General features: G+C 44.2%; 9 protein-coding genes across 9 annotated transcripts; 4 read left to right on the forward strand and 5 right to left on the reverse strand.

Annotated features, from left to right (window-relative positions):
* Window positions 1-964: 964 nt before the first annotated feature.
* EAF02_008743 (uncharacterized protein) lies at window positions 965-1,909 on the reverse strand (the record flags this gene model as incomplete). The annotated part of the gene is made up of 1 exon (XM_038904791.1): window positions 965-1,909. One exon carries the CDS (start codon window positions 1,907-1,909, stop codon window positions 965-967), a length of 945 nt encoding a protein of 314 aa, XP_038755201.1.
* A 749-nt stretch (window positions 1,910-2,658) lies between these two features.
* On the reverse strand, window positions 2,659-3,393 carry EAF02_008744 (uncharacterized protein; the record flags this gene model as incomplete). Its single annotated transcript, XM_038904792.1, has 1 exon — window positions 2,659-3,393. The coding sequence occupies one exon, from the start codon at window positions 3,391-3,393 to the stop codon at window positions 2,659-2,661; it is 735 nt and encodes a 244-aa protein (XP_038755202.1).
* Window positions 3,394-4,664: 1,271 nt separating this feature from the next.
* On the reverse strand, window positions 4,665-5,767 carry EAF02_008745 (uncharacterized protein; the record flags this gene model as incomplete). The annotated part of the gene is made up of 4 exons (XM_038904793.1): window positions 4,665-4,966; window positions 5,026-5,234; window positions 5,289-5,491; window positions 5,540-5,767. The coding sequence occupies 4 exons, from the start codon at window positions 5,765-5,767 to the stop codon at window positions 4,665-4,667; spliced, it is 942 nt and encodes a 313-aa protein (XP_038755203.1).
* A 2,372-nt stretch (window positions 5,768-8,139) lies between these two features.
* On the forward strand, window positions 8,140-9,655 carry EAF02_008746 (uncharacterized protein; the record flags this gene model as incomplete). The annotated part of the gene is made up of 3 exons (XM_038904794.1): window positions 8,140-8,354; window positions 8,408-9,345; window positions 9,432-9,655. 3 exons carry the CDS (start codon window positions 8,140-8,142, stop codon window positions 9,653-9,655), a joined length of 1,377 nt encoding a protein of 458 aa, XP_038755204.1.
* A 195-nt stretch (window positions 9,656-9,850) lies between these two features.
* EAF02_008747 (uncharacterized protein) lies at window positions 9,851-12,901 on the reverse strand (the record flags this gene model as incomplete). Its single annotated transcript, XM_038904795.1, has 2 exons — window positions 9,851-12,055; window positions 12,110-12,901. 2 exons carry the CDS (start codon window positions 12,899-12,901, stop codon window positions 9,851-9,853), a joined length of 2,997 nt encoding a protein of 998 aa, XP_038755205.1.
* A 1,644-nt stretch (window positions 12,902-14,545) lies between these two features.
* On the forward strand, window positions 14,546-16,960 carry EAF02_008748 (uncharacterized protein; the record flags this gene model as incomplete). Its single annotated transcript, XM_038904796.1, has 1 exon — window positions 14,546-16,960. The coding sequence occupies one exon, from the start codon at window positions 14,546-14,548 to the stop codon at window positions 16,958-16,960; it is 2,415 nt and encodes an 804-aa protein (XP_038755206.1).
* Window positions 16,961-19,159: 2,199 nt separating this feature from the next.
* Window positions 19,160-20,149, forward strand: EAF02_008749 (uncharacterized protein; the record flags this gene model as incomplete). The annotated part of the gene is made up of 1 exon (XM_038904797.1): window positions 19,160-20,149. One exon carries the CDS (start codon window positions 19,160-19,162, stop codon window positions 20,147-20,149), a length of 990 nt encoding a protein of 329 aa, XP_038755207.1.
* Window positions 20,150-20,936: 787 nt separating this feature from the next.
* Window positions 20,937-22,762, reverse strand: EAF02_008750 (uncharacterized protein; the record flags this gene model as incomplete). Its single annotated transcript, XM_038904798.1, has 3 exons — window positions 20,937-21,894; window positions 21,947-22,501; window positions 22,692-22,762. The coding sequence occupies 3 exons, from the start codon at window positions 22,760-22,762 to the stop codon at window positions 20,937-20,939; spliced, it is 1,584 nt and encodes a 527-aa protein (XP_038755208.1).
* Window positions 22,763-23,039: 277 nt separating this feature from the next.
* Window positions 23,040-24,149, forward strand: EAF02_008751 (uncharacterized protein; the record flags this gene model as incomplete). The annotated part of the gene is made up of 4 exons (XM_038904799.1): window positions 23,040-23,207; window positions 23,261-23,316; window positions 23,365-23,600; window positions 23,662-24,149. The coding sequence occupies 4 exons, from the start codon at window positions 23,040-23,042 to the stop codon at window positions 24,147-24,149; spliced, it is 948 nt and encodes a 315-aa protein (XP_038755209.1).
* Between the last annotated feature and the right edge of the window lie 661 nt (window positions 24,150-24,810).

Raw genomic sequence — 24,810 nt, forward strand, 5'->3', positions numbered from 1 at the left:
GGGGTAGCCGGAACTGAATAAAGCACTAGTGTCAAAGAGAATCAAAGCAGTGTAACTTGTATCACAGCTAGGTGCCTTACAGAAGAAAGAAAGTACGGGCAAGTACCTAATCTTACATTATGAAGTAGATGATCTTCAAACGACGTGTGATATCTGCTTCTCATCTAGTTTTATCAGTGGGATACATCTACCTGCAATTTATTTCAATAGTTCACAAGTTCTCGATTATTCGTATCGAGAAGAGCCAAAGTGAATAGTACAAGAGGAGTAGCTCATTTCCCAAATAATTCTAACAAAGATAATTCAATTATAACGAATTTGTTCATTCACTCTGTAATCATCTAATTCAATCGGGATGTATGCGTTGCTGCAGTGCATGTGCAAAGTGCCTTTGCATGAAGCATGAGCTAGATCAATAGTGGTAGATTTGGAATGAAACAAGTCACATCGTCTGATCATTGATATTCAATCAAAAATATTAGATCTCGATTTTGTTGAGTTGAGCCTTGATATCACGAAAATTACCAGACTTGCCAGAATGACGAAGTTTCCGTTAAAGATGCGGACTACTCACTGGAAATCTGATCTCACTCGAACTTTCGAGATCAACAAATGTCAACTTTCAAGTATAAGTTTGAAATTCTCCTAAATGGGCCACCTCATCTGATTAATCTCAATACACTTGCAAATAATGATAAAGTCTTTGATTCATTTTCTAGGTCTAAACAATTCTATATTCAATTTGATCAATCCTTCTCGTCTTTGAGAGCCCATTCAATTTATACACATTGGAAGCGAACATAAGAAATATATAGTACACAAATCTATAGGCATAAAAACGTCAGCCTCTTTCCCCCTCCCGATATTTTTACATTCTGATATACATCCTTTAGTATACAACTCAGATCGTCGAATCCCGATAAATTTTTTTTAATATCTTACCACTTATACCGCAATGACAATACTAGCCAGTCAAAGTTGGTACTACAACCACCGTACTAGTCTGCGAGCCCTGCAAAGTAACAACCACCGTACTTGTTGGCGCTGTCAACGTCAACTGCGCCAGGCTCGAAGTCGGCAGTGTTGAAGATGTCGAACTTGACGTCGATAACGCACTCGAAGATGAATTTCCAGCGGCAGCCGAAGAATCCGTGGTACAAGCTCCGTCAGGACAATATCCATGATTGCAAGTAAAACTACACAAGCCGGAGTAATCTGCATTTAGTCCTGGTAGTGGGAATCCAGGTGTGTTTGAGATAGGAGGCGGTGGAACTGCGGTTGAGGAAAACTGGACGCAGGAACAGGGAGAGGGACAATAGCCGAAATTACAGGAGAAGTCACAGAGACCGAGATAATTTCCCGGTCCTGTACCTTTGACGCATGTCTGACCGATCGGAGAAGAGGCAGATGGTGCAGCGGAGGATGTGCCTGTGGCAGTTGTAGACTCGGTTGAGGAGCTAGAATTTGAGGGGCTAGAAGAGGTCGATGATTTAGACCCACTGAGTCCTACACCTAGACCGACGGCCAATGCAATGATCGCGATCAGTAACAATATTATCAACAGCCAGAATGTTCTCTTCTTCAATCCGCACACTCGTTTCTTTTTGATGGTCTGTGGCGGAGGCGTATCTTCAACAGGTAACGTATTGTTATGACCCAATTTATATTCGTTTATGAGATGAAAAGCTGGAGGGGGCGATTCCGGGACTGGTGGGGCGTCGTAACCAGGTTCGCGAACGTTTAAGGTGCCGCCATAGGCGGATCCAGCGGAATATGGTTGGAATTTAAGATCTTTGGCTGTGGGGGATTCTTCTGGGTCTGGGGTTTGCAGACCGTCGTCGGGGACGACTTGGAGGCCTTCGTGATCCTCCTGCGGACGGACAATTGGACTGCTTGGACTATGTGACATTTTTGCAGTTGAAGCAATGGTGATATCTTGGATCTCACTTGGTGGTGACAAGAAAATCTGGATAGTTGATGGGTGAGGAAGCCATCATATTGATGAAAGAAGAGTTAGTGTACCGCCAAAAGGCTAGTTTGTTGCCATCGATGTCTTCCTTTGTTCTTGCATGGTGAAATTTTACAAAATTATTTATTCCCTCCAGACCGCCAGAAAAATTTGTAGTCTGATGGAAAAAATACTTCTATGACCAATGACTTCGGTGATGTGAAAACTTCTTGAGAAACTTTTTCTCGCCATGTGGAACACTCCGAACAGATTGTCCCTTTGTCGTTCTCGAAAACAAAGGTTCGTTGGTACACACATGGCACGACAAATTAGCGGGAAACTTCTCATGGTACAAAGAAAGAAATTAATCAAGGGTAATCAATCAATCATCTTCGGGGTAATCGAAGAATCGAAGAATCTACTTGGGTTCTAGAGAGACTCCAAAAATAGCCTTTTTTGTTCAACGATTGAAGTAGTTTCTCATCTATCAACTTGGCTCACTGGAGTCATTGTGTCTTGAAATTCACAGAAAGAACGATAGTGAATTCAAGTCAGTCATGGTGAAAATTGTAACCATATCTCGTGGTGCATATCAAATGCTGACCAAATTTCAAATTATATCCAAGCTAGGTAAACTCCCATTATATCCGCCAAAAACAAGTGGTATCATATCGGGCCCTCCGACTTTCGCCCTAAAGTTCAAACCGTCCCTACGCCGCCGCAGCAGCATTGTTCCTTGCCCTTCTCTCTTTTTCAATAAGTGCTATGGCTGATAGCACAAGCGTTACTTCCCATCTTTCACCCCAGCCAAGCGCTCTCATACTATCCAACAGTCCAATCTTCGCCATCTTATCGATACTTGGGCCGCCTGGATGTGTCCAAGCCGCTAATACCTCCCCGTTAAGGACCCTCACAAGCTTGTACCCCCTACTCCTGCCGCCTAAACCTGCAACTGCCGCGCCGGCGCTTCTTTTCCACTGAAATGATTCCTGGCGTCCATCGTCAAATGTATAGGTGAAGTCATAGACCGGTGAAATGAAGCCTGAAGAGTGTAAAGTCGATGAGGTATTACCGATAATGAGCTCAGTCTTGGAGGAAAATGTGTGGAGCTCTGCAGTTCCCATCACTGCTGTAGGAGAGGAGAGAATAATCGAGGGCTCGCCAGAAAAACCAGAATGTACAGCAATAGACATAAATGGTGTCGAGACATGGTGTTCCGCGAGACAAAGTTTTCTCATACCATCCCTGTAAACCCCAAAAATCGATGGGAAAAGGTATGGTATTCCGCCGATCACGAAAGAGGGCTGCGGCTGCTGTTGAAATCTTTGTGTCGCACCCGAGGAATTTGAGTTTGACGGCGCTTGGCTCTCAGGATACGAGCTAGTGAAAGATTGGCTCATCGTCTTTGACGAAGCAGAAGTATCGTCGGGGATTTTAGCGCCCATTGCAATTACGTCGAATGCGAAAGATTGTAGAGTTTTGCAGCTTCTCTTTGAGATCTGCTGTAGTTTTGCAATAATTCTTGTGATGGAAATTCTAGATAAGTTTATGGTCGATTGTCATTTAATCAATAATATAGAGGGGTCACAGACCAAATGTTATTGATTCACTGGGAGACCTTCATTCAAATAGATATAAATCCATTATCAAGATGGCAAAAATTCAACCAGACAGGGTTTGAGAATGCTTGTAGGTCAGATCACTGTTGATCAATCCAATTTTACGTGAAGGAATCAGCCTTGCTAACCACAAAACGAACATAGCCCCCATAGGCATCACTATAGATGTGCGATCCTTGCCTCGAATCTTCATATTCAATCAATCATTGTGAAAGAGTCTGATGCTTCTGGTGAATGCCTAAGCCAAGAACTGAATATGGATAGAAAGGAAGAAATCTTCAAAATATTTGTTAGAGATGCTTTTGACGAATCCGAGTGTTATTCAAAGCCTCTAAAGGCGGTATGAGATGGCAAAATATCACCCTTCCTTGAGATAGTTACTGACCAATCGACTGATACACTCACTGTATTGAAAGCACATGTGTCAAAGAACACCTGGTAGAAATTGCAGATAATACAAGGAGAATCTATAGACTATCTGGTCAAAATCTAACAATGTTAATGATAAAAGTCACATGACATCACGAACAGATGAAGGGGTTTGTTAAAGCTAGCACATGATGCGTCAGTCGATCAGATCTTCAGGCAACACGTGCTATCACTATGAGCTTGATAGGTAGAAGTGGTCATTCATTAGTAGTTGCCAAGATTACATTGGCACAGTAGAAATGATGCCAAGAAATTGCATTCTGTTTGGTATTCGGTTCCTGAACCCTTTAACATCACGTGGTAAGGATCGAACGAATTCGTTCCATGAGATCGTGTTGAGCAGGAAGAACTCATTAAAATTCATACAAATACGATTACCGTGGTTTAATTATTAGAAGTACCATTGCAAGAACATTTCATAATCAGGTCACAGTGAGTAGATAAAACAATATTCCGGGGAGACAAATGACTTAATTGAAAGGAAAGGTAACTAATAGCTGATTGATCGTGAACCAAATTGCAAGGAATGTGAATTTGTTCATAATATCATCCCGACATGACTGATTGTGGTTGGGTGTTTAAAGAAAGTTAACAACTTTTCCCCTCCTCATGCGGGAGTTCCCTGAATTAACATAAGAAAGAACTTCCTCCTAATCATTCACTATCAATCATGCACGGATGACAGTGCTGCCATGCTTCCATGAGCCATTCTCATTCTCCAATGTACCAACCTCATTGACGGGGTTCAAGTTCCTGAAGAACAAGGTGATCTTGTTGTCAACTGATGTGGCGCCCAACTTTGAGCCCGGGAAGAAATTGACCAATTCTTCCTCTTTCTTTCCATCGGTGCAGTGAACAATCTTGTTGTTTTTTGCGACGTAGAAAAGATGAACCTTTCCGTCCTTAGTCATGGTGCAAGCAATTGGTGTTGTGGCTTGAACCTTGTCTTTTTCGACGTAGACGCCTCGGTCTAGAAAAAGGTTAGCTTCTAAACTATTAGCATAATGATAGGTGGGTGTCTCTACTTACCATGCCACTTGTTATCTTGGTTCTCAAACAAACGGATGCTATAGTCATGGTGCTGGAAGAACATCCTGATTCTTCCGCTCGAGATTGTGCAATCTATGGAGGTACCTGGGAGCTCCTCGCCCCATTTCTCAGGGAGAATAGTCTCAGTATGCCATGGGTCCTTTGGAGTGCGTCTAATTTCAACAATGCCCATCTTGCCGTCCTTGGTACTTTAATTGAATTTAGTGAATTTCCAAAACCAAGAACTATAGATTGTAACTCACGCTGAAAAGTAGGCCCACTGCGAACCATTTGGATTCCATCCACTACCTGAATTGAAAGCCCCACTAGCCAATCTCGAATATTGCTCTGGGCCTTTCTTGACTTCGTCTGAAATCTTGACGTCCTCCCAGATTGGATTTTCCCCCTTCATGCGCTTCACTTTTTCCATCAATTGCTTGTCCTTGTTAATGTAGAGAAGATGAATCTGAAAGTTGCGTCAGCAGATGAATACAAGCATAGTGGGACAAGACACAATTGAAGGCTGGTTATCGAAGTTCGCGTCCTTGTCTACATAATAACATGTCATCGAAGAACCATTGTAATCACCATCTTTGGAAATAACAGTGTCTTGAGTGGTCCAAACATTGCCACCATCTGGAGATCGCGCTTCAAGGATATTTTGGCCCTCCTGGAAGAAGAGGTGTAGGACTTGATCAGGAGCAGAAGTGCAAGCAAGCTCTGTGGTTAGAAGAGAAGACATTGTGGTGCTATTGAGAGAATTGTAATGAGTATGAGTTTTGGTAAGTAAGTAAGTAAATGATGATGGATATGGAAGCTTTGATCTTGCTCTTTCATGGAGATTTGAGGTGTATATATAGACGATTTTGCAGCTGTAGCAAGGCGAATGCCCTCAATTTTACTAAAGCCAAGGGCTGATGGGGCAACATTCAAATCCTACGCTCCCCCTCATTTGAATACGATCTATTGAACCCATCCGATGCATCCGCAGTGAAGATTCGTCCGTGGCTGCATAAGAGAACTGGCATCTTTAAAGAACTCACGAGTAAAATAGCAATTACAAGATTGGATTTGAGCACTTGCAGTATCGCATGATCGGTTCAATCCAAAGAAATGAGGGGGAAATGGGGTCAAAGCCTTGGATCAAGTGAGTCTAGAGTCTCAATTGTTGAGAATGAGCAAATTAACCCCCACTAGATCATGTATCAGGACTGAAGAATAAACAGGAATCGATGAAATGGCTGATTTCAAAAGTTTGGTCGCCAACAGCATGTCCCTTCTTTGTCGATAGTGACATCCTAATGCAAGGATAATATCGAAGACGCCGGATCAAGGTCTTTGAGAATCTCCTGTTGCTGCTTTCAATCTTTATCTTCTCTTGCCCCGCAAGTCTGCGTATCCCATGGCATATTCTTCGTATATGTCCGATCTTGGCAGGACGCAGGAATACCATGATAGTGAAATAGTAACCGCATGATGATACTGATCTACTTGATATAGCTTCATCAACATCCCTCAATACTGCGGGGATTGTTTCCCATCTCGGAGACGGGCTTGCAAGTCTTGGGTCTCCTACCATCAGATGGCGACAAGACGACTGATAACGGGAGCGATGGATTAACTAAGGACCTATTGGCAGAGACTATGACTCCCAAGATGCACAGTCGAGGAGTAAGCTGAAATCTCCTGCATTCTTCGATGAAAGTTCCCATCGTGAATGTCGTACCACCAGCTAGAAAACGGCTATGGTCCGTGCTATTGAGGAGAGGTTGTCGTTGGCAAAAGGCCTTCAATATCAAGACGTTGGAGGCTTGAAGCACGGCAAGTAGTGTTAAAGCTTGTCCATTTGAGTGGTTGGCTATGCCTTTGAATCCCCTCAAATTATGTGTAACAGATGTGCGGGTACAATCGGCCGATGTCATAACAAATGGCTTTTGAGATTTGTGAATCAATAATCATAACGTAATAAAATTGAAAGGCAAACCGAATAGTGCAAAAGAATCTCATGGATATCTGAAAGTATGGTAAAGTTTGCTTACACAGCATTGAAGTGGTGGAAGAGGGGAAATGAAAGCGGAGGCTTGAACAAATTATGATTGCTCCACGCACAAGCTTGCAGCCGCCAATCCGAATTCCGAAGCAACATGTACTTCATGTCCATCTAACGGAGATCCCCCTCTTGATGCTTCCAGCTAACTATCACCGGATATTAAGCAGAATGAAAGTGTTTGTTTCATTACACACATCAATGGCTTTTTGTCGGCAAGAAAACAGCCTAAGTCGGCTCTACGTAAGCGAAAAAACAGGCGGAAATTGAGTACCTTTTCAAAGGACTTTTTTAATAGATTATAAATTCATTTCAAATTAAATCTTGAAATTTTAAAAACCAAACGAAAATTTGAGTCTTCTTTGTATTGATATGAAATGATTTTATTATTTAATATTATATCGAATAGAGATCTTAGTTGTTGAAGGTCTTTCAAATGGTGGTCAATTCCCGCCTGTTTTTTTGCTTACGTAGAGGTCGGCCCGTGGTGGTCTGTTCCGACTCTTCAAATTGTGGATGACTAAGCATCGTCTAATGATCAAACCTCTTGGCGAACAGCAACATTCCTCTTCCTAACCTCTCATAAGATACCTACCTAGTATGTATGCTAGGTATTTGTTAAATCATCGCACTGTATCAACTTAAGCTACATACAAATCATGGCTATCGATACAGCCGTGCTCGGTGCTGAAGTGTGGATAATGGGGCATTGAGTTAGCGGAGAACAGAATTGCTACCTCTACAGTACAAGCTAGGTACCAGATAAATCTTTTTTGACTTTCAACCATATACGACACTTCGTAAAATCAAGACCTTTTAATATATTATATATAGCCGTTGTATCGTAGAACCTTTTCAATAGATTTCGGCCGAAACTACGGCTTCGGAATAACATTTGCCGACTGATTACCGAAGATATGCCGGGTTTTGTTGCACATCTACAAAATGCGCTCGCAAAATTGCCAATTTAGCGATCACCCGAACACAAAAAGGTGTAACGTGACTCGACGAATTGATATCTCGGTTTGTTCACATGTGACAAAGATTGCAATTATTATCGATACATAATGGAAGCAGATGGTAGGAAACCTATTCTTGTGGGTTCAACAAATGATACCTATTCTTGTTCTATATCAACATCTCATTTGCGCGAGAAGGAATTGAGGGAAAATGATGGAGCGCAAGACGGAATAGAATGTGTGGATGAGGGTCTGAAGAAAGGCCAAGATCACAGGATCAGAGATGAAGATTTGGAAGTTAATTATATTAAAAGTGCACAATGGTATGTTCACCTCTGGACCCCTTTGATGTATTCGTGATTGCTAAATTTGGTAGGACACCCGACGGAACAACCCTCCTGACTTCATCCGCCGATAACCGAATCCGTACATTCATCCTCCCGCCCACGCTTCTCGACAATCCCTCTACTCCAATATCTCTCATTCCCTACACATTACACACCTTTCCTACACCCGTAAACTGCATCGCTCCCTACCCACACTACACACTCTCAGACCCCAGCACAACCCTCTACCTCAGCTGTCCTAATTCCCTCCCAATCCGCCTCTCAAATATCCTATCTCCCACGGCCACCCCCCAAGCTAGCTACAATCTTATCTGCCCCACCACCGAAAAATACCTCACCCCTGCATCTATTCTTTGGAGCTCTCCCGGGACCCATTTCCTAACCGGTACCGAATGTCTCATATCCCACTTCGATATATCTCGTCCCGGCTCTGGTCCCGTCACCAAGCTCCCCACTATTCCTTCCAAACGCCATAAAATCAAAGGGGGCGGCGTTGGAATGCGCGGTATTGTAAGTGCATTGTCGTTGCAAACATGTACTGATCCGTCTGGTACAAGCATTCTCGCCGCTGGCACTTGGACAAGGTGGCTTGGTCTCTATGATGCTTCTGGATTGGGTGGAACTGTTGCTACCTGGGATATTTCTGCAGCGGCCGATAGTGAGGCGGGGATTGGAGGGCAAGGGGTTGGTGAGGTGGGGTGGAGTAGCTGTGGAAGGTACTTGTGGGTTGCGGAACGGAAGAGCAGAGGTGTGCTTGTATATGATGTGAGGGTTACTGGGAAGTTAATCTCTTGGCTGGAGGGCAGGGAAGCGGAGACGAATCAAAGAATGGGCGTGGGGTCTTTCGAAGGGGAGAAGGGGATGGAACTTTGGACAGGGGGCACAGATGGTGTAGTGGGGGTGTGGGAGGGAATAGGGAGAGAGGAAGGGGGTGTCAAGTGTGTTTGGGAGTGGAAGGCTCATGACGGTATGCCATTTCTAAACTCTCCCTGCTCGTCACTCTTCATGACATAACACTTTATCATTTTTCGTATACTAACTTCAGACCGATAGACCCAATAGGCTCGACAGTATTACATCCATCTGGAACAGTTATAGCAACTTGTTCAGGCCAAAGAGCTGAAACGAATATCGATGTTGATGTTAATGATGATGACACATCAGATGAAGATAGTTCCGGTGATGAAAGCGCTCCAAATTCGCTGCAATCCCCGCCTAGGACACCCAAAGACACAGGCAAAACACCGGATAATAGTTTAAAAGTGTGGAGTTTATAACACGAAAGCTTATTTTAATTCTTTTATTCTATTTGTGAGCATATCCAGCGATTCTTGCTTGGCTTATACAAAGCCAATCCTCAGCGGCAAGTAAATGTTGCATAAATTCAGCCAGATATTCGTCAGTCATTACAGCCCTATAATCAACTTCTCCTACAACGAGCCACTCTCTGAATCTACAACCTTCACCAAAGTCTACTCCCATATCTGATCAATAACTCTGCTGACCCTTTCCAACACTCCCCTTCCCACCAGCCCGCTCAATCTCCTAATTCTATCTTCCAGCCCCATCATCACGAACTGTGTCAATCCATAAGGGCCCTCCTTGTGAATCATTTGCATCTCCCTTTCGTACCCCTCATCACCCACCTTGCATCTTGGCTCCGGCTCTTTCAACTCTGCAATCGTCGCTTGAGCCGCAAAAGCATTCATTCCCGCTCTTCTCAGCCATATCTCCCAAGATGACTCCTGTTCTAACAGTTCTACAACTGGATTCGAGAGGGTATCTCCAGAGTGTTGAATAATGAGATAGGAGATAAATTTTGCCATACTTTGGTCTTCGCTGTCAGTTTTGTCTACGGGAATGTAATTCACAATGACGCTTGCGGGTAATGTCAATGTGAAACCGACGAAATCAGCCCAGGCGATACTATCACTATCACCTATACCAGTTGTAGGGGAAACGACAAGAATGATTAAATTCTCATACCGTACACTAACTTTGTCCAATTGATCACGAATTGGAGCGGCAGTCTTGTGTCCAGGTAGTGGCTTTTGCTTGATATGTTGCAGAGTGGTAAGAATAAGTCCTGTGCTTGGGGAAATGATAATGTCGGCTTCGTGAGTGAGAGTCGAAGTTACAGGAGAGCGGATTACGGAACCTAGATTCCAAGCCGTAGTATTGTGGGCGGAGAAATCGCGCTCGCAGATCGTGAGGGTCGGAATCAGGGTTTCGAGGGAGCGGAGAAGAGGGCGGTTTTTGAGGATCGTGGAAGATAGAATTATAGAGATGGGGGCTGTTGGGGCATTTATAATGGGTGTTGGGAGAGGCGAACTAGAAGGCTCAGGCTGTTGAAATAGAGATTCCACGTCAATAGTTATTTGATTCGATGGTATGGGTGCTGGTAAGTTAGTAACTGGAAAATGAGAACTTTCAATCAGCCTTGGTTTCTTCGCTCCTCGTATCTCCATAAAATTACTCAGCTCATCCTTTGCGGAGAATATACCGCCGAGAAGGGAAGTTTGTTCGTCGATTACTGATTGTGCTCTCTTCGTAAGAGGTAACGAATTCGCATTCGTTATCTCTCGGCGCATCTCTGGAGTTATCAATGGCTTAAAAGGTACCATTGTGTCTCTGTAAGCATTGAGGTTGGATTGACATCCCAGCTTTTGTCGTTGACTAACATGTTGCGCCTCGGAGTCCCGCTGTCGAATCAATGGTGGTGTTTTCAAGAATTCTTTTGGGAAATATCCCAACTCAAGTTCGTCGTCATCATCATCATCGCTATCGGTGTTATCCTGGAGAATTCGAAAGCCTTCCCTCTTCCAGGTGAGATTTGAACTTGTAACCACTTTCTCATCATCTAAGCTGCACACGAACACCTCCCAGGTGTTCTCTTCGCCCATGGAATCTTCGACAACTTTTCCCAGGCTATGTTCAAATGGTACCCATGGTACCTTCGAGTGCAACTTCCTTAATCCAGGCCAACACATTGAGGGGCTAACACTGATATCCTTGGCGCATCTTGTTAAAGCCAAATTAACAGCACTGACACTACGGAAGTTAGTAACCATCCAGGGAGGTCCAGGTATACTGAAGTCCATCACCGGCACTTCGACACGATTTCTTGTATCTGCGAGTCTCTCTTGTTCAACTCGATGTTGTGCTGTTTCTCCGTTGTCGCCGAATGCCTCTTCAAAGAATTTGGTCTCGATTACGGGCTCAGAAAACACAGACTGAGGTCGACTGCTGAGTAGAAATTCTTCTACGATGTTATTGAAGTGTACGCTCCTAGGTCCTGATTCTTCGAACGGCTTTGGTGGCGTTAAAATCTCTTCTACTTTGAGGTTCTCGATAGCTCTTTTCTTTTCTATAGGAGAGGAAGATGGGTCGAAATTTCGGATACACTCTGGTGATGAGTATAGATTTGCAGGCTTGACACATCGCTCATTGGATGATGAAATTGTTACTTCAGTTGTTGATTGATTGCGCAGAGGTGTCGGCAGATCTTCCTTGAACACTTCATACTCAATTCTTTTGAGGTCCAGCGAGGCAAGAGAATCGGGATCTGAAAGTATTGGTATTTCGCAGCCCGAAGAAACAAGATGAAGAGGGCTATCAGGTAGTGAGGCTAGCATCGGAGACAGTGGTGGCGTAACATGACAAGAGATTAGAAATTTCTGGAACCATTAGTATATAATAGATGAGATGCACCTGAAGGAACCATTACTCACTCTTGGATGTGTTCTCTCACTTTCCCAAATCTCTTGTTCATTCTGTATCGTTAATGTTGCTTTCAAGGCCGTGTGAAGATAGATCATCGAGTTTCTTGTTACTTCAATCTTCTCATTAGCTATCGTTTCGAATGCCTCAGTTTCGAAATTGTAAAAGTTTGATGGAAATCCCAACCCCTCATTGTTCTCAATACTGAGTAACTCTAGTGGCAATTTGATATCGTGAGGCTTTACCTCAAATCCATCTCTTCTTGCAAATCCTCTGACATCAAAATCATGGTCGGTTCGCAGTATAGACGTTTCGATCCGCATATTTCTGACATCTCTTGGCCCGAGTAAAGAATGCGTCAAAGTATCAATTGATTCTTGGTTCTCATTTTGTGCTATAGATGTGAGAAGTCGTGCGGCACCGATACTTACCGAGAGTCGTTCATTAGTATTGGTTTCTGGTGTAGTAAATAGAGACAGATGATCATCATTCAGATCATTAGAGAAACTATGATGAATATCTTCCTGCATCAAAAGTAAAATCTCCACCGAGGTATTGTCAAGTTGATGATCTTGAGATATACCGATCGATCGAGCAAGCTCAACAACCGAAATTTCTTCTTCCTCACCTTCTTCTGAAAGATCTTCTGCGTCTGGTAATTGAGACAAAGTTTGGTTTGTCGCATCATGACTCATAGTATAGTCCATCGTGTCCTGGTGTTCCATTGTGTAATCCATTGAATCATCTTGGGAACTGATGTTATTGGCTATACTGCCATCTTGTGCATCCACAGAATCATCCATGGTGCAATCCATCATAGATTAATAATCGTAAGATGTGATGGGCAGGAGGACGCAAACCAACCGAATGAAAATGGTCATCCTTTTTCAATCTCCCCTAACGCATTGAAACTGTAAACAGAGCATTACAAGCTTAAGGAGGGAGATGTCCGAGATACTCATCAAATTTTCTCAATGGTTATAGCAATAGAATAATAAAGAGAAAGAGAGCATTTGATGGTGCAATAGACGAAGGTGAAAGTGAGAACCAAAGTGGAGGGAGTGGTTCTTAGCACGTGACGCGAGACTCGAATGGAGGGGAACAGCTCCATTGCAGGACTCGAATCTTATCGAGCCATACGGCGGTATTGAATGAAAGCCTTGCACCGCAGCCACGGAAGTGGATTGAAGGTCACTTACTAGAGACCCCCCCCAAGAGGCTCTCTGACCTGATAGTGCTCATCCGAAGTAATCTCAATGCACCCCACGTGATACTTGAGTTCATCCTGCCTCGAGCCTGCTCCCTTAAGAGTCAAAACCCTTGATTTACGAGGGAGGCTCTAGTGTCCGATCACTGCATGTCACGCACAATTTCGACTTTTTGATATCATTGATTTTCTGAAACAACTACCGGGATCATGATCATGCCTTCCCATTAAGGACGAATCTTAAAAAACTCAAGGAGATGATCCCAAAAGAAGATATGGCTAATCGTCGCATTCTGATTCGGGGGAAATTAGTTGACGGAATGGAGAAAATGATTTCAAATACAATCTTAACTATCACGATCATGCGAGCTTGCTGCTGTCATTTTTTTTGACCCCGGAACGCCAAGCTTCAGCGCGATACGCAGTAAAAAGCATAGTCAGGAGTCAGCATTCACCACTTTATATAATAAAGAAGAAACAAATCGCAGTTTGATTTAATATACAGAGGTAGGCAAACGATTATAGGATTGTGTCCCTTATATTAAAATCAAACAATCCCACGAAACTAAAGTGGATTAGCACCAGGGCCGTTAGAGTCTTAGCTCTTTAGATGAAACGTTATTTTCTGTTCTGACCAATAAGCAGCCGGTAATGACCAACTTCTTTAGTACTATTGCTTGCTTTATGCTTCTTATCAAAGAAGGTTCAAGGTAATCTACTGACGTTTAAATTATGGATTTATACGAGAAAAATGGAAGCTTAAATATAAGGTTGACGATGTGTTCGGTAGAATTTATCCCTCAGTCGGTTGTCTACCGAGCGGCTACTAGACCCAGAGCCCATTAATCTTGTCAAATTTGGCGCCAAGAACACCGGACATGAAAGGGGAATGCTTATTTACTCAAAGAGGGAGACCGATCTCGGCATATGAAGATTGCGAAGTGGATGACGTTCAAAGAATTCAGGGGCCGCGGACAGGGCTCAAGATATGCATCGGTGATAGACGAGGATGCAGATGCAGTATATAATAGGTTGATCTCGTCTTCATATACTTTTTCCTCACACATTCTTTATATCAGAAGTATCTGTAGATTCATTGAAGCTTGCCGCTGGGTCGGCTTTTTACATTCATTCAATACTCATTTATCCATTTCTCAAGCCTTTGAAGGCCTCCTTGCTTCTTCTCACAAGCCGACTCTACCAAGCCATTTCTCTCTTCTGATTTGAAAAACCACTCACCATGTACTCCAAAATCCTGGGCTCAACAGCCCTCATTGGGCTTGCCCAAATCGCCACGGCAGCCACTACAACTGGAGCCTACACCGATGCAAACACTGGCATCGAGTTTCAACGATACTCGGACACCACGATAGGATACAGCTTTGGTATTGCGGTCCCCCAGAGCCCAACAGCTGATTTCATTGGTCAATTGGTGGTTCCTCTCAAATCTGGTGCAGGTTGGGGTGCGCTTTCCATGGGCGCCGGCATGACTAATAAACTCCTCTTTGTTGCGTGGCCCAACGGCGAAGAGATTCAGTCCAGTTTCCGATATGCCACCGGTTACTCCAACCCCGATGTGTACACAAGTTCGAAAGTTGCGGCTCTGCCAATTGCTAATGGTACATTTATCAACAGCACACACTTGTCCTACACTTTCGTTTGCCAATCCTGTGTGATCGGAGGCTCGACAACTTTCAATGCTTCAAGTGTACTCGCCACTATCGGTTATGCCGTATCAAGTTCCACTCCCACCAATCCATCTAACTCGGGAAGTGCTTTGTCATACCATGATGTCGGTGCAAACATCTACAACCTCAACTTGACAGCTGCTAGATCTGCGCAATACTCTACATGGGCTTCATGGGCATCCGCTGCTCCATCTGGTGGAAACTCAACTAGTCCGGGAACTGGTAGTGGCTCAAATAGCACAGTTCCGGCTCCCACTACACTCAACTCTACTTACGATGTTATTGTCGTTGGTGGTGGTGCTTCGGGTATCATTGTTGCTGAGCGTATTGCTGAGAGTGGTGTCAGTGTCCTCCTCCTTGAGCGTGGTCCCGCCAACACAGTTGCCCTCGGCTCCACTCAAGGCCTCTCTTGGAACTCTACTCTTACTCCCTATGATGTGCCCGCTCTTGGCAGTAGTCTTGCGACCATCTCGGGAACTAAGTTCTGTTCTGATACTGCATCTACTGCTGGCTGTCTTCTTGGAGGTTCGAGTTCCATCAATGGCCTCAACTTCATTCACCCCGCTGCTCATGACTTTGAGAATTGGCCAACTGGATGGGATTGGGATTCTGTCTCCGATGCAGCTGACCGTCTCTACTCTCGTAATCCTGGTACCACCCAGCCTTCGGCTGATGGAAAACACTACGATGACTTGGCATACACTACCTGGTCAGCATATCTTGGACAACAAGGTTGGAGTGAGGTCGACTCTATTGAGAGTCCCAACGAGAAACATGCAGTCTTCTCTCGTCCTGCTTGGAGTATCTCCAATCATCTCCGAGCAGGTCCCGCTAGAACCTACATGCCGTTCGCCGAGCAGCTTGATAATTTTGAATTGAAGCTCGAATCTAGCGTCATCCAGGTTTTACGAAATGGAAGCACAATCACCGGTGTTTTGACTCAGGCTACAGATGGTTCCCGTCAAATCATCAATCTCAAGGCCAACGGTAAAGTTGTCCTCGCCTCAGGCGCTTTATCGACTCCCCGTATCCTCTGGAACTCTGGCATTGGTCGATCTGACGCGCTCAACATTGTTAAAACCGGCACATCTGGTGTCTCTCTGCCAGACTCGTCCGATTGGATTGACCTTCCTGTTGGCCACAATTTGAAGGACCATGCTCAAGTGCCTTTGCAGTTTACTACTTCACCTGCCTTCAAAGCTTTTGATTTCACCGGACTCGCGACATCGCCAGTTGCTACCGACTTGGATTTGTACAAGCAAGGCTCCGGAACTTTAACACAGGCAGCTCAGCGAATGCACTTGTGGACCTCAATCAATGGTACTGACGGTGTAGCTCGCTACCTCCAAGGCACCGTTAGCGCGATGGCTGATGATACTATCACTATTAAAGTCTTCCTCACTCATGGTACTACCAGTACTGGTGAGCTTGGAATCTCGGCATCTGGCAGTACCGTCCTTAATACCAAGCCATGGTTGCAAACAACTGAAGATATGGCTGTCTATTCGGAATTCATTCAGTTCTTCTTGAACATGGTGTCTAGCAATTCCTCAAACGCGGCAGGAAACAGCAGCTACTCTCTCAGCTACAAGACTTCAGGAGCAACCCCCTCAAGCATCATTTCGTCTTCCCTTGTCAGTGGTGATCACTGGGTTGGAACTGCGAAAATGGGCACGGATGACGGACGTACCAATGGTACCGCCGTTGTCGACTTGAATACCAAGGTATACGGTACCGATAACCTTTTCGTCGTTGATGCCTCCATTCACCCCGATCTACCAACTGGTAACACCCAGGCTATCATCATGGTTGTTGCTGAGCAGGCTGCTACTAAGATTGCAGCTTACGACGTCGCCACCGGATCCGGTAGTACTACAAGCACCCCTACTGCTATCGTTGCACCCAGTGCCGGCAGTGCTGATTCAGCAGCCAAAGCTGGCGATGATGATGAAAGCTGTGAGGCTTAGATCTGTGGGATGGATTCTCCTTTTATCTTTCTTTGTAAATAGTTTCAAATTGTAGAATATAGACACCCAATGTACATTGCACATACACAATTATCCTCCTTGCTCTTTGTAAACATTCCAAAGAAGATATTTGATCAGTAGGAAAAGTGTATCCTGGTGCCGTAGCTATGATATGGGAAGCAGAACGTGAATTCTGCTTCAAGACGTGAATGCTGCATGGGCGTTGTGGCTAGGTAACTACCAGATGCTAATGTCCGTAGAGACGGCACGTCAGCAAGAATGATCCTCATAAATGACACTTTTGATTTGCGATTGTCAGTTTGATACTCGATCCTCTTAGATCATGGCTTCGACTACACGCCTCTCGAAACATTTGCTCGAGTGCTGAAGAACCCAGTGAAATTCCTGTGGTGTTTGCAGGAACGGAGAACGATTAACAATCTCGGACCTGAAGTCATGATTACAGATCAACACACAATACACCACCAGCAAGAGCCAATATTTCATAGCAATCTGTTGATGAACAATAATTCTAGCTTGATAAGCATTACCTAGATGCGAGAAACGACACCTTCCTTTTCTGACATAGACAATCAGTTTACGATAGTTGCATCGGGATTTTCGGAGATCCCAAAATCAAAATTGTGATTACATAACAGCGCATGACTTGCACATGACCAGAGAGAGCAAACACCTCTCTGTTGCACGTCTACAAAATGGAAGATTTCAAAATCTGAACGAGGTCAGATTTTTAACTTTTTAAAATTTTAAACCGACCTCGTCCTTCAATTGCAGCAACTCCGACACGTACGGTGCTTTTGAAATATTCGTCATAATTCAGCCACATAATATATCAATAACTTTAGGGTTAATCAATGATAATTCATATGGCCTTAACGTATTGTCTATTTGAATTGATAATTGAAGCTGTTTTAATATATTACATTGTGATTTGAAGGGATTTCTGGTGTGTCGAGGTCGGTGGTGATGGAGTGAGTGGCTTGAAAACCTGTGGCTGGTGATGAACGTGGACACCCGACCCGACCTGCCCATCACAGCCTTCTTCAACTACCCTGCAATAAACATACAAGGGCTACAATGTAACACTTCAAACGTTTCAGGACCAGGCACCGCCAAATTAGATGGACGACATCTCATCTATTATTTTGTTTTAAATCAACTGGATACTGAAACTCTGAACCGTTCCTACGTGGGGCGTCATTAACGTCCCGTGATATGGCGATATCAATGTCGTGATCGATTTGTAGTCAGAAGTCTGACCGCTTCCTTTGAAATCAAGATTCAAAGGAAACTTTATACTACTTTGTACGGAATACCCGTTATCATTATCGAGATCTGAATTGATCACGCCTTAAACCTTCTCGATGGCGAGTGTCGTTGCAACTAAACTCTGGGGAACGAAACGTCAGCGCATACGTTTTACCAATCAGGGGTATAGGGACTTGCGGCTCCAGTATAGGGGAAAATATCAATGCATCAAAGACATTTGATCAACGAATGGCGAGTCGGATGGGCAGATATGTATGGAATGAATATCGGTACTTGTTTTCTAGAAATGATGCGGTATTGCATTCCCCACACATGTGTTGATTCGATCCAACTCGATCGTCAGCTCCTGCCCCGCAATAAAGTATCCCATTGACCTTGTTCCTGGGAATGAAACTTCTGGAATGGCGGTGGAAAAGCTATTTCGAAGCTTCCATTCTAAATTGAGTCAAAAGATCCCCGTGAAATTGCAACGGTGAGCTCAAAGGAACTTCAATGTCATGCTTTTGGTACGGGGTGGAGGACCAGGTATCCGCAGACTAGGTAGGTTTCTAAGTAGGTATCTACATGTTGATTACGCGCGATTGATTGCAGTGCGTGCTTGGATTATGATATCAGACGAAGCAAGCGTATGTGGGGTTTGTAATGCCATTTGAAGTTTCAGGCTTACTCATTCTTTAATTTGTTGATTTCAAAGTTTATAAACGCAAGATGGTGTGCTTGATGGGATCGATGGTGCCATGTCACTCGGGTTCGTTCTTATACAGGTAGATTCCTAAGTAGGATCTTACTTCTTCATACCACTTCCAAATGATCACCATTCCCTGAATTTCTAGAATACACAGTAATATTCGTTTATCGAGCAAAAATCTTAGTCAAATTATTTCCACGTTTAATGCTGTCTTTCTCAAAATGGCTCCTTCATTAGAAGTTGGTCTTGAACAAGCTCCTGCTCCTCTTCCCACTAAAGCTACATCGACCACTAAGCCGGCGCTATCTTATACACCAGGTCGCACTATAGTCGAGAAACACGAGACCTATGAGTATGATGATCTCCGACCTTCTTTCCCAGATAAGAAATGGCCAGCGTTAGAGGAAGTCCCATACACAGACAAAGGACTTTTGGGTTCAGATACCTTCAAAGACCTCCTAGCAACCGCTACTGATGCATTTGATTACGTCCCTAAGATTGGTACCGAAATCCACGGGGTTGATCTCGCCAACCTTACTGATGCTGCTAAAAACGATCTTGCTCGACTCATCTCCATCCGTGGGGTCGTCTTTTTCCGCAATCAAAAGAACTTTGACATCGAAGCACAACGCAAATTGGGTTCTTATTTCGGAACACTGCATAAGCATGCAACTACTTCTGTGCCTAAACGCGGAGATCTAGACGACGTCCATGTCGTATACACGGACGAGAAATCGAAAGACCAAAGAGCACTTTTCACACCTACATTTCTCTGGCATTCAGACGTAACATACGAAATTCAACCACCCTCCTACACGTCACTCAAAGTCCTCACCGGACCACCTCGCGGCGGTGGCGGCGACACGCTATGGTCTTCCCAATACGCAGCCTATGATGCGCTTTCCGCGCCCATGCAAAAATATCTTGAATCCCTCACTGCGCTACACACCTCTCATCTCCAAGCCGAAGGCTCGCGAGCACTCGGCCGACCCGTTCGACGCGATCCCATCATCACTGAACACCCACTCATCCGCTCACACCCTGTTACGGGCTGGAAATCACTTTTCTTCAACCCCGGTTTCGTGACCAAGATTGTCGGAATCCCTAAAGTAGAAAGCGATGTGATTCTCGCCTATCTGAATGAAGTTGTGTCGACGACGCAGGAACTGCACGTTAGGTTCCAATGGGGAAAGGATGATGTGGCATTTTGAGATAACAGAATTTCAAATCATACTGCTTCGTATGGATTCGCGCCACATAGGAGACATGCCGTCAGAGTGTGTTGTCATGGGGAGAAACCCGTTTTGGAGAAGGACGCAAGGAGTCAGGAAGAGGAGCTAGGGGAGAAGTATGGATTGCCGGTTGTGAATAAAGATGGGAGTGGCCAGAGCAATTATAATGATTAGGAATTGACGGATGGAGAACGTGTATATAGATATTTGCATTGGGCATGGAGTTTGGGAACTGGGATAGGGGGTTAGGGATGAGGAGTTTCTGCAGCGTGGAGTGGCATATGCATGGTAGCTTGCTGCGTTTTTAGCGTTGCCATTTGAATTATTTGATAGCGGATCAGAATTTATATGAATTCTCATATACAAGAATAAACATAACAATTAACCTACATCATTCCAAATTTTAATATTTGAATATCAGGCAACGACTTTTAAATATGCTCCAAATATAGACCACGGTCATGGACTTAGGCCTACAGGCAACGATTTACCAGTCACTTTACTGCATGCAAACCTCCATTCTCACAAGTTTAAGACATTAAATCCAATTCGAAGATAGTACATTAGGTTTCATTTTTGGTATCTCCAGTCAATTCATACGTTGCTTTACATTGCTTTTCTCGTGCAAATGCCGACATGAATGCTACGCGGAAAAACGAGCACATAGACCTCGCAACCCAAACTCCCAGACGCCACCTGAATCAATTTCTAATCTCTCTTGGAACAGATTCTCCGCGGCCTACCCAACGTTATATACACCCATTCTTTAATAAACACCTCCCCTCCCCCTCACACTGGCCCCATTAACACTGCCCCCAAACCCTGTCGGCGTTTCGCCCCTCCTATCCCTATCTCCAGGGCCCGTGAAACTTCCAAGTTGCAACGCTTGAATACTCTCTCTACTCGCGCCAATCTTCCCAGCCACCTGTAAGATACTCTGCTCAAATTCTACAAGTGCCAATCCCAACTCTTGGACCGGGTTTTCTTGTTGATACGCTCTTCCGTTTCTGCGCGCTAGTAAGGCTTGAGTTTGTTGCGCCGTGCTTTGTTCTAGGCTCCTTAGATGCGCTTCTAGTTCAGTGAAATTGTTCTGATACTTCTTGAGCGTCGCGTCTAGTTCATCGGCGGTAGCGGAGAAAAACGACACCAAATCTTGGGCATCAGTGTCATTGGCTGCACTATTGGGATTGTTTGTAGATTTAGTAGCCCAGATGCCAGGGGTCTGGTATTGAGTTGGCAATTTCTGATTATCGATTGCGCGGAAACTTAGAGTGGCATTGTCCGCGTCTTTCTTTATCAATTGACGAACTTGATCAATTTCAGTGGCGTCGCGTTCCATGGCCTCCTCCATGCCGAGTAATTTCCTCCGACAAAATTCGACGTCGTTGGGAACGTGTTCAAGGAGCTTGCCATGTTGAGGCATGATGGCATCGCAGTCATTTTTCATGGCTATTTGTGCTTGAATTACTTGGTCAAAGTGTTCAATTTGTTTTTGTACGGTTTCGTTAAGGTCATTGAATCGTGTCGTGCCGCGCATTTGGCTAAGGTCAATTTGAACGCCTGGAACAAGTTGAGGCTGTTGGGATTGACCCATGAAACGACTACCCCCAAGCATATTGTTATTGGTTTGGCCTTGTGGTTGATTTTGAGCTGGTGCGCCGAAAAGAGAGGAGGTTTGCTGTGGTTGGGATTGAGTTTGAGTTTGAGTTTGTTGACTTGCGCCACTAAGCTAGTTAGTTGATGTATCATTATTTTTTCATCGCGATGGTCACTTACAAGAGACCTCCAGATGCTGCAGGTTTTGCTTGATTTAAATTTCCAAATAATCCACCTCCATTCTGCGCAGGTTGTGACGAGGCAGTACCACCAAATAATCCACCACCTGTATTTGCGCCAGCTGTCTGATTATTGGGTTGTGCTCCCCCAAGTCCACCACCTGTAGCTCCTTGAGTCTGATTATTGTTAGTCGCAGATCCGAATAGCCCGCCCGTTGCAGGAGCAGTCGTCGCGGCAGTCGTTGAACCAAATAATCCACCCCCAGTTGAAGCCGGTTGAGAAGTATTGGCGTTTCCGAACAATCCACCAGTCGCAGGTTGAGCAGGAGCGGCTCCGAACAATCCTCCAGTTGCCGGCGCAGAGGTTGCTGCTGCGGGAGCTGAGCCAAATAAACCACCTGTAGCAGGAGCAGCTGAAGTTGTTGAACCAAATAAACCACCAGATTGAGGAGCAGATGTAGTTGCAGGTGCGCCGAAAAGACCTGTCGAAGGCTTCGCAGCCTGTGTACTTCCAAACATTCCTCCTGATGATGGCTGTGTCGTTCCTGATCCGCTACTGGATAAAATGTTAGGATCGCTCTTTCTTTGTTTCGTTCAATGTTCTTTCTCTCTCCATGAAATCTTTCACAATGAATTATTTTGATAGCTTTCCCTTTGCTCCACAAAAAGCTTGGGCAATGAGTTGGTTGACACGACAAAATAAATAAACCTTTGAATTGGGCAATTCAATTGAATAATTAACTTACAATAAAGAATTGGCAGAATTGGTATTAATACTTAATCCACCTGGACCAGAAAAAGATCTAGTTAAAGCCATATTGGAATAATTCTCTCGTTGTGAATTTTCTTGGGGGAGAATATTTAGATAAAATCAAAGAATAATAAAAGAAAACTTTAATAATTTTCCAGGGCCATCTCGTCCTGAAACTAAAGCCTGAACGCGTCTAATATTCACTAAGACTAAGGCGGCCAGGCTGTTGTGTTACAGTACATACCATACCTATTTACCATAACTAGCTAGCTAGGTCGTATCGCGACAACTATCAATCCCAGAAGTTACAACACGGACTCTCAATACAACCTCAATAACCAAAATGGATATCGATGAAGATGATGATTTTTATGCGCCCGAAGAGAGTGCGCCGCTCTCTTTAAACCAAGTTGCTCCAACAGAAGCTGCGCAGCCTGAAGTCAAAGCCGAACAACAGGATGAAGATTTAGAGGAGGGTGAGGAGGAAGATGAGGACGAGGATAGTGATTCGGTATGATATGGTTACCTCGAAGCTCTGCTTAGCTTTTGCTGATATGGGTGCAGGACATAGATATTATCACAGAAAAGAAAGATGGTGCGCCGCCGTCGACAAAGCCTCAGTATGTTTTGCGCCCAGCTCGTAGTGCGCAGTATTAATGTGAAAATAGAGGCACCAAATATGATAAATTGCCCGGCAGTGATCTTCCAAGCCATACGAAATCCACGACCGAAGCAGATGAGAAAGCTTCCGCCGTGAAAACCGAAAAAACGAAGAAGGATTCCGAGACTCCAGCGATATCTGGTGCAGAATTACCTGGACTGGCGATATCAAAAATTGATGTAAATGCAAAGCCCATGTATGAGCCAGCCGGAAAACCAATCACACAAATCAATATCGATGAAGGTATTTAGTCCTCTTTTACCTCCCCCAAAATTATTCATGTAATTAATTTCAATCCGTTTAGATCTCAACGAAAACGACAAACCTTGGAGAAGACCTGGTACCGACATATCTGATTACTTCAACTACGGTTTCGATGAGTTTACCTGGGCTCTCTACGCCAACAAACAAGAATCATTGCGCTCAGAATTTGACCCCAATAAAATCGCACAGAATAATAAGAAAATGTTCGAGGATATGAATATGATGATGGCTATGGGTGGAATGCCAGGGATGCAAGCTGGAGGCGGTATGCCTGGGATGGAGGGAATGACACCAGAAATAATGCAGCAAATGCAACAGATGATGGCAGCAGGTGGAATGGATCCTAGCCAGATGGACCCCTCGATGTTTGGAGGCTCAAATTCGGCGGGAGGTGCGGGGGGATTTGGGGGAGGTCAATTTGGTGGTGGAGGGTTTGATCAAGGCATGATGGGTTCTGGAGGTGAAAATACTAATAGGGGAGGAGGTTTTGGAAGAGGTAGAGGTAGAAGAGGAAGAGGAAATTGGTAAAAATAATGATGTACCCCAGAGGTCATATCTCTAAGTTTGATGAGGCATTTTAGTCGGGCCCGAAGTATACCCAGAAATTGTAAAGCATAATCAACTTTGAAAAGGGGCTTGAAAGTCAAGCTTCCCTCGGAAGCGAACACGTGATGGTCAAGTGTGAACAGGTTTGTTTTTTGTTGGTCATTTACCAGTACTTTTTATGGCTTTTGAGAATGATGCTTTCAGTATTATGGTATCATGGTTGTAGATATGCAAGATTGCATGTCTAAAAGCTTTGTTTGCCATGACATCAAGTAATGGAATGAAGATCTCTCTTTGAGTCAAAGTAATTGTAATCTGCACTCTGTTGGTTCTCTTTACGGTCTGCTTTGTTGGCGTTTTGGAGTCATAATTTATTTTGGGGTATTTGATGTTGATAGTTGTATTCAATGTTGATAGTTGCTGCGCGCTAGAACGGAGAAACAAGCGCGGCTTGTTGTGGTAAAGGAATGTTGTAGTATTGATGTTCCAAGTTTGTAATTTCGATTTGCTGCTGTACCTCGTATTGTACAATGCCCTTGATCATTATGACCATCTCCCACTTTGTATACATGTAACAGTCGATGGTGGGTTCGCATTTCGAAGTCAACGACGATCCTTCCATTTACCGTCGAAACTTGCCGAG

This window comes from Botrytis sinoallii (assembly GCF_014898435.1).
Source record: "Botrytis sinoallii strain Bc 23 chromosome Unknown BSIN_017, whole genome shotgun sequence".
In the NCBI taxonomy this organism is placed as follows: Eukaryota; Fungi; Ascomycota; class Leotiomycetes; order Helotiales; family Sclerotiniaceae; genus Botrytis; species Botrytis sinoallii.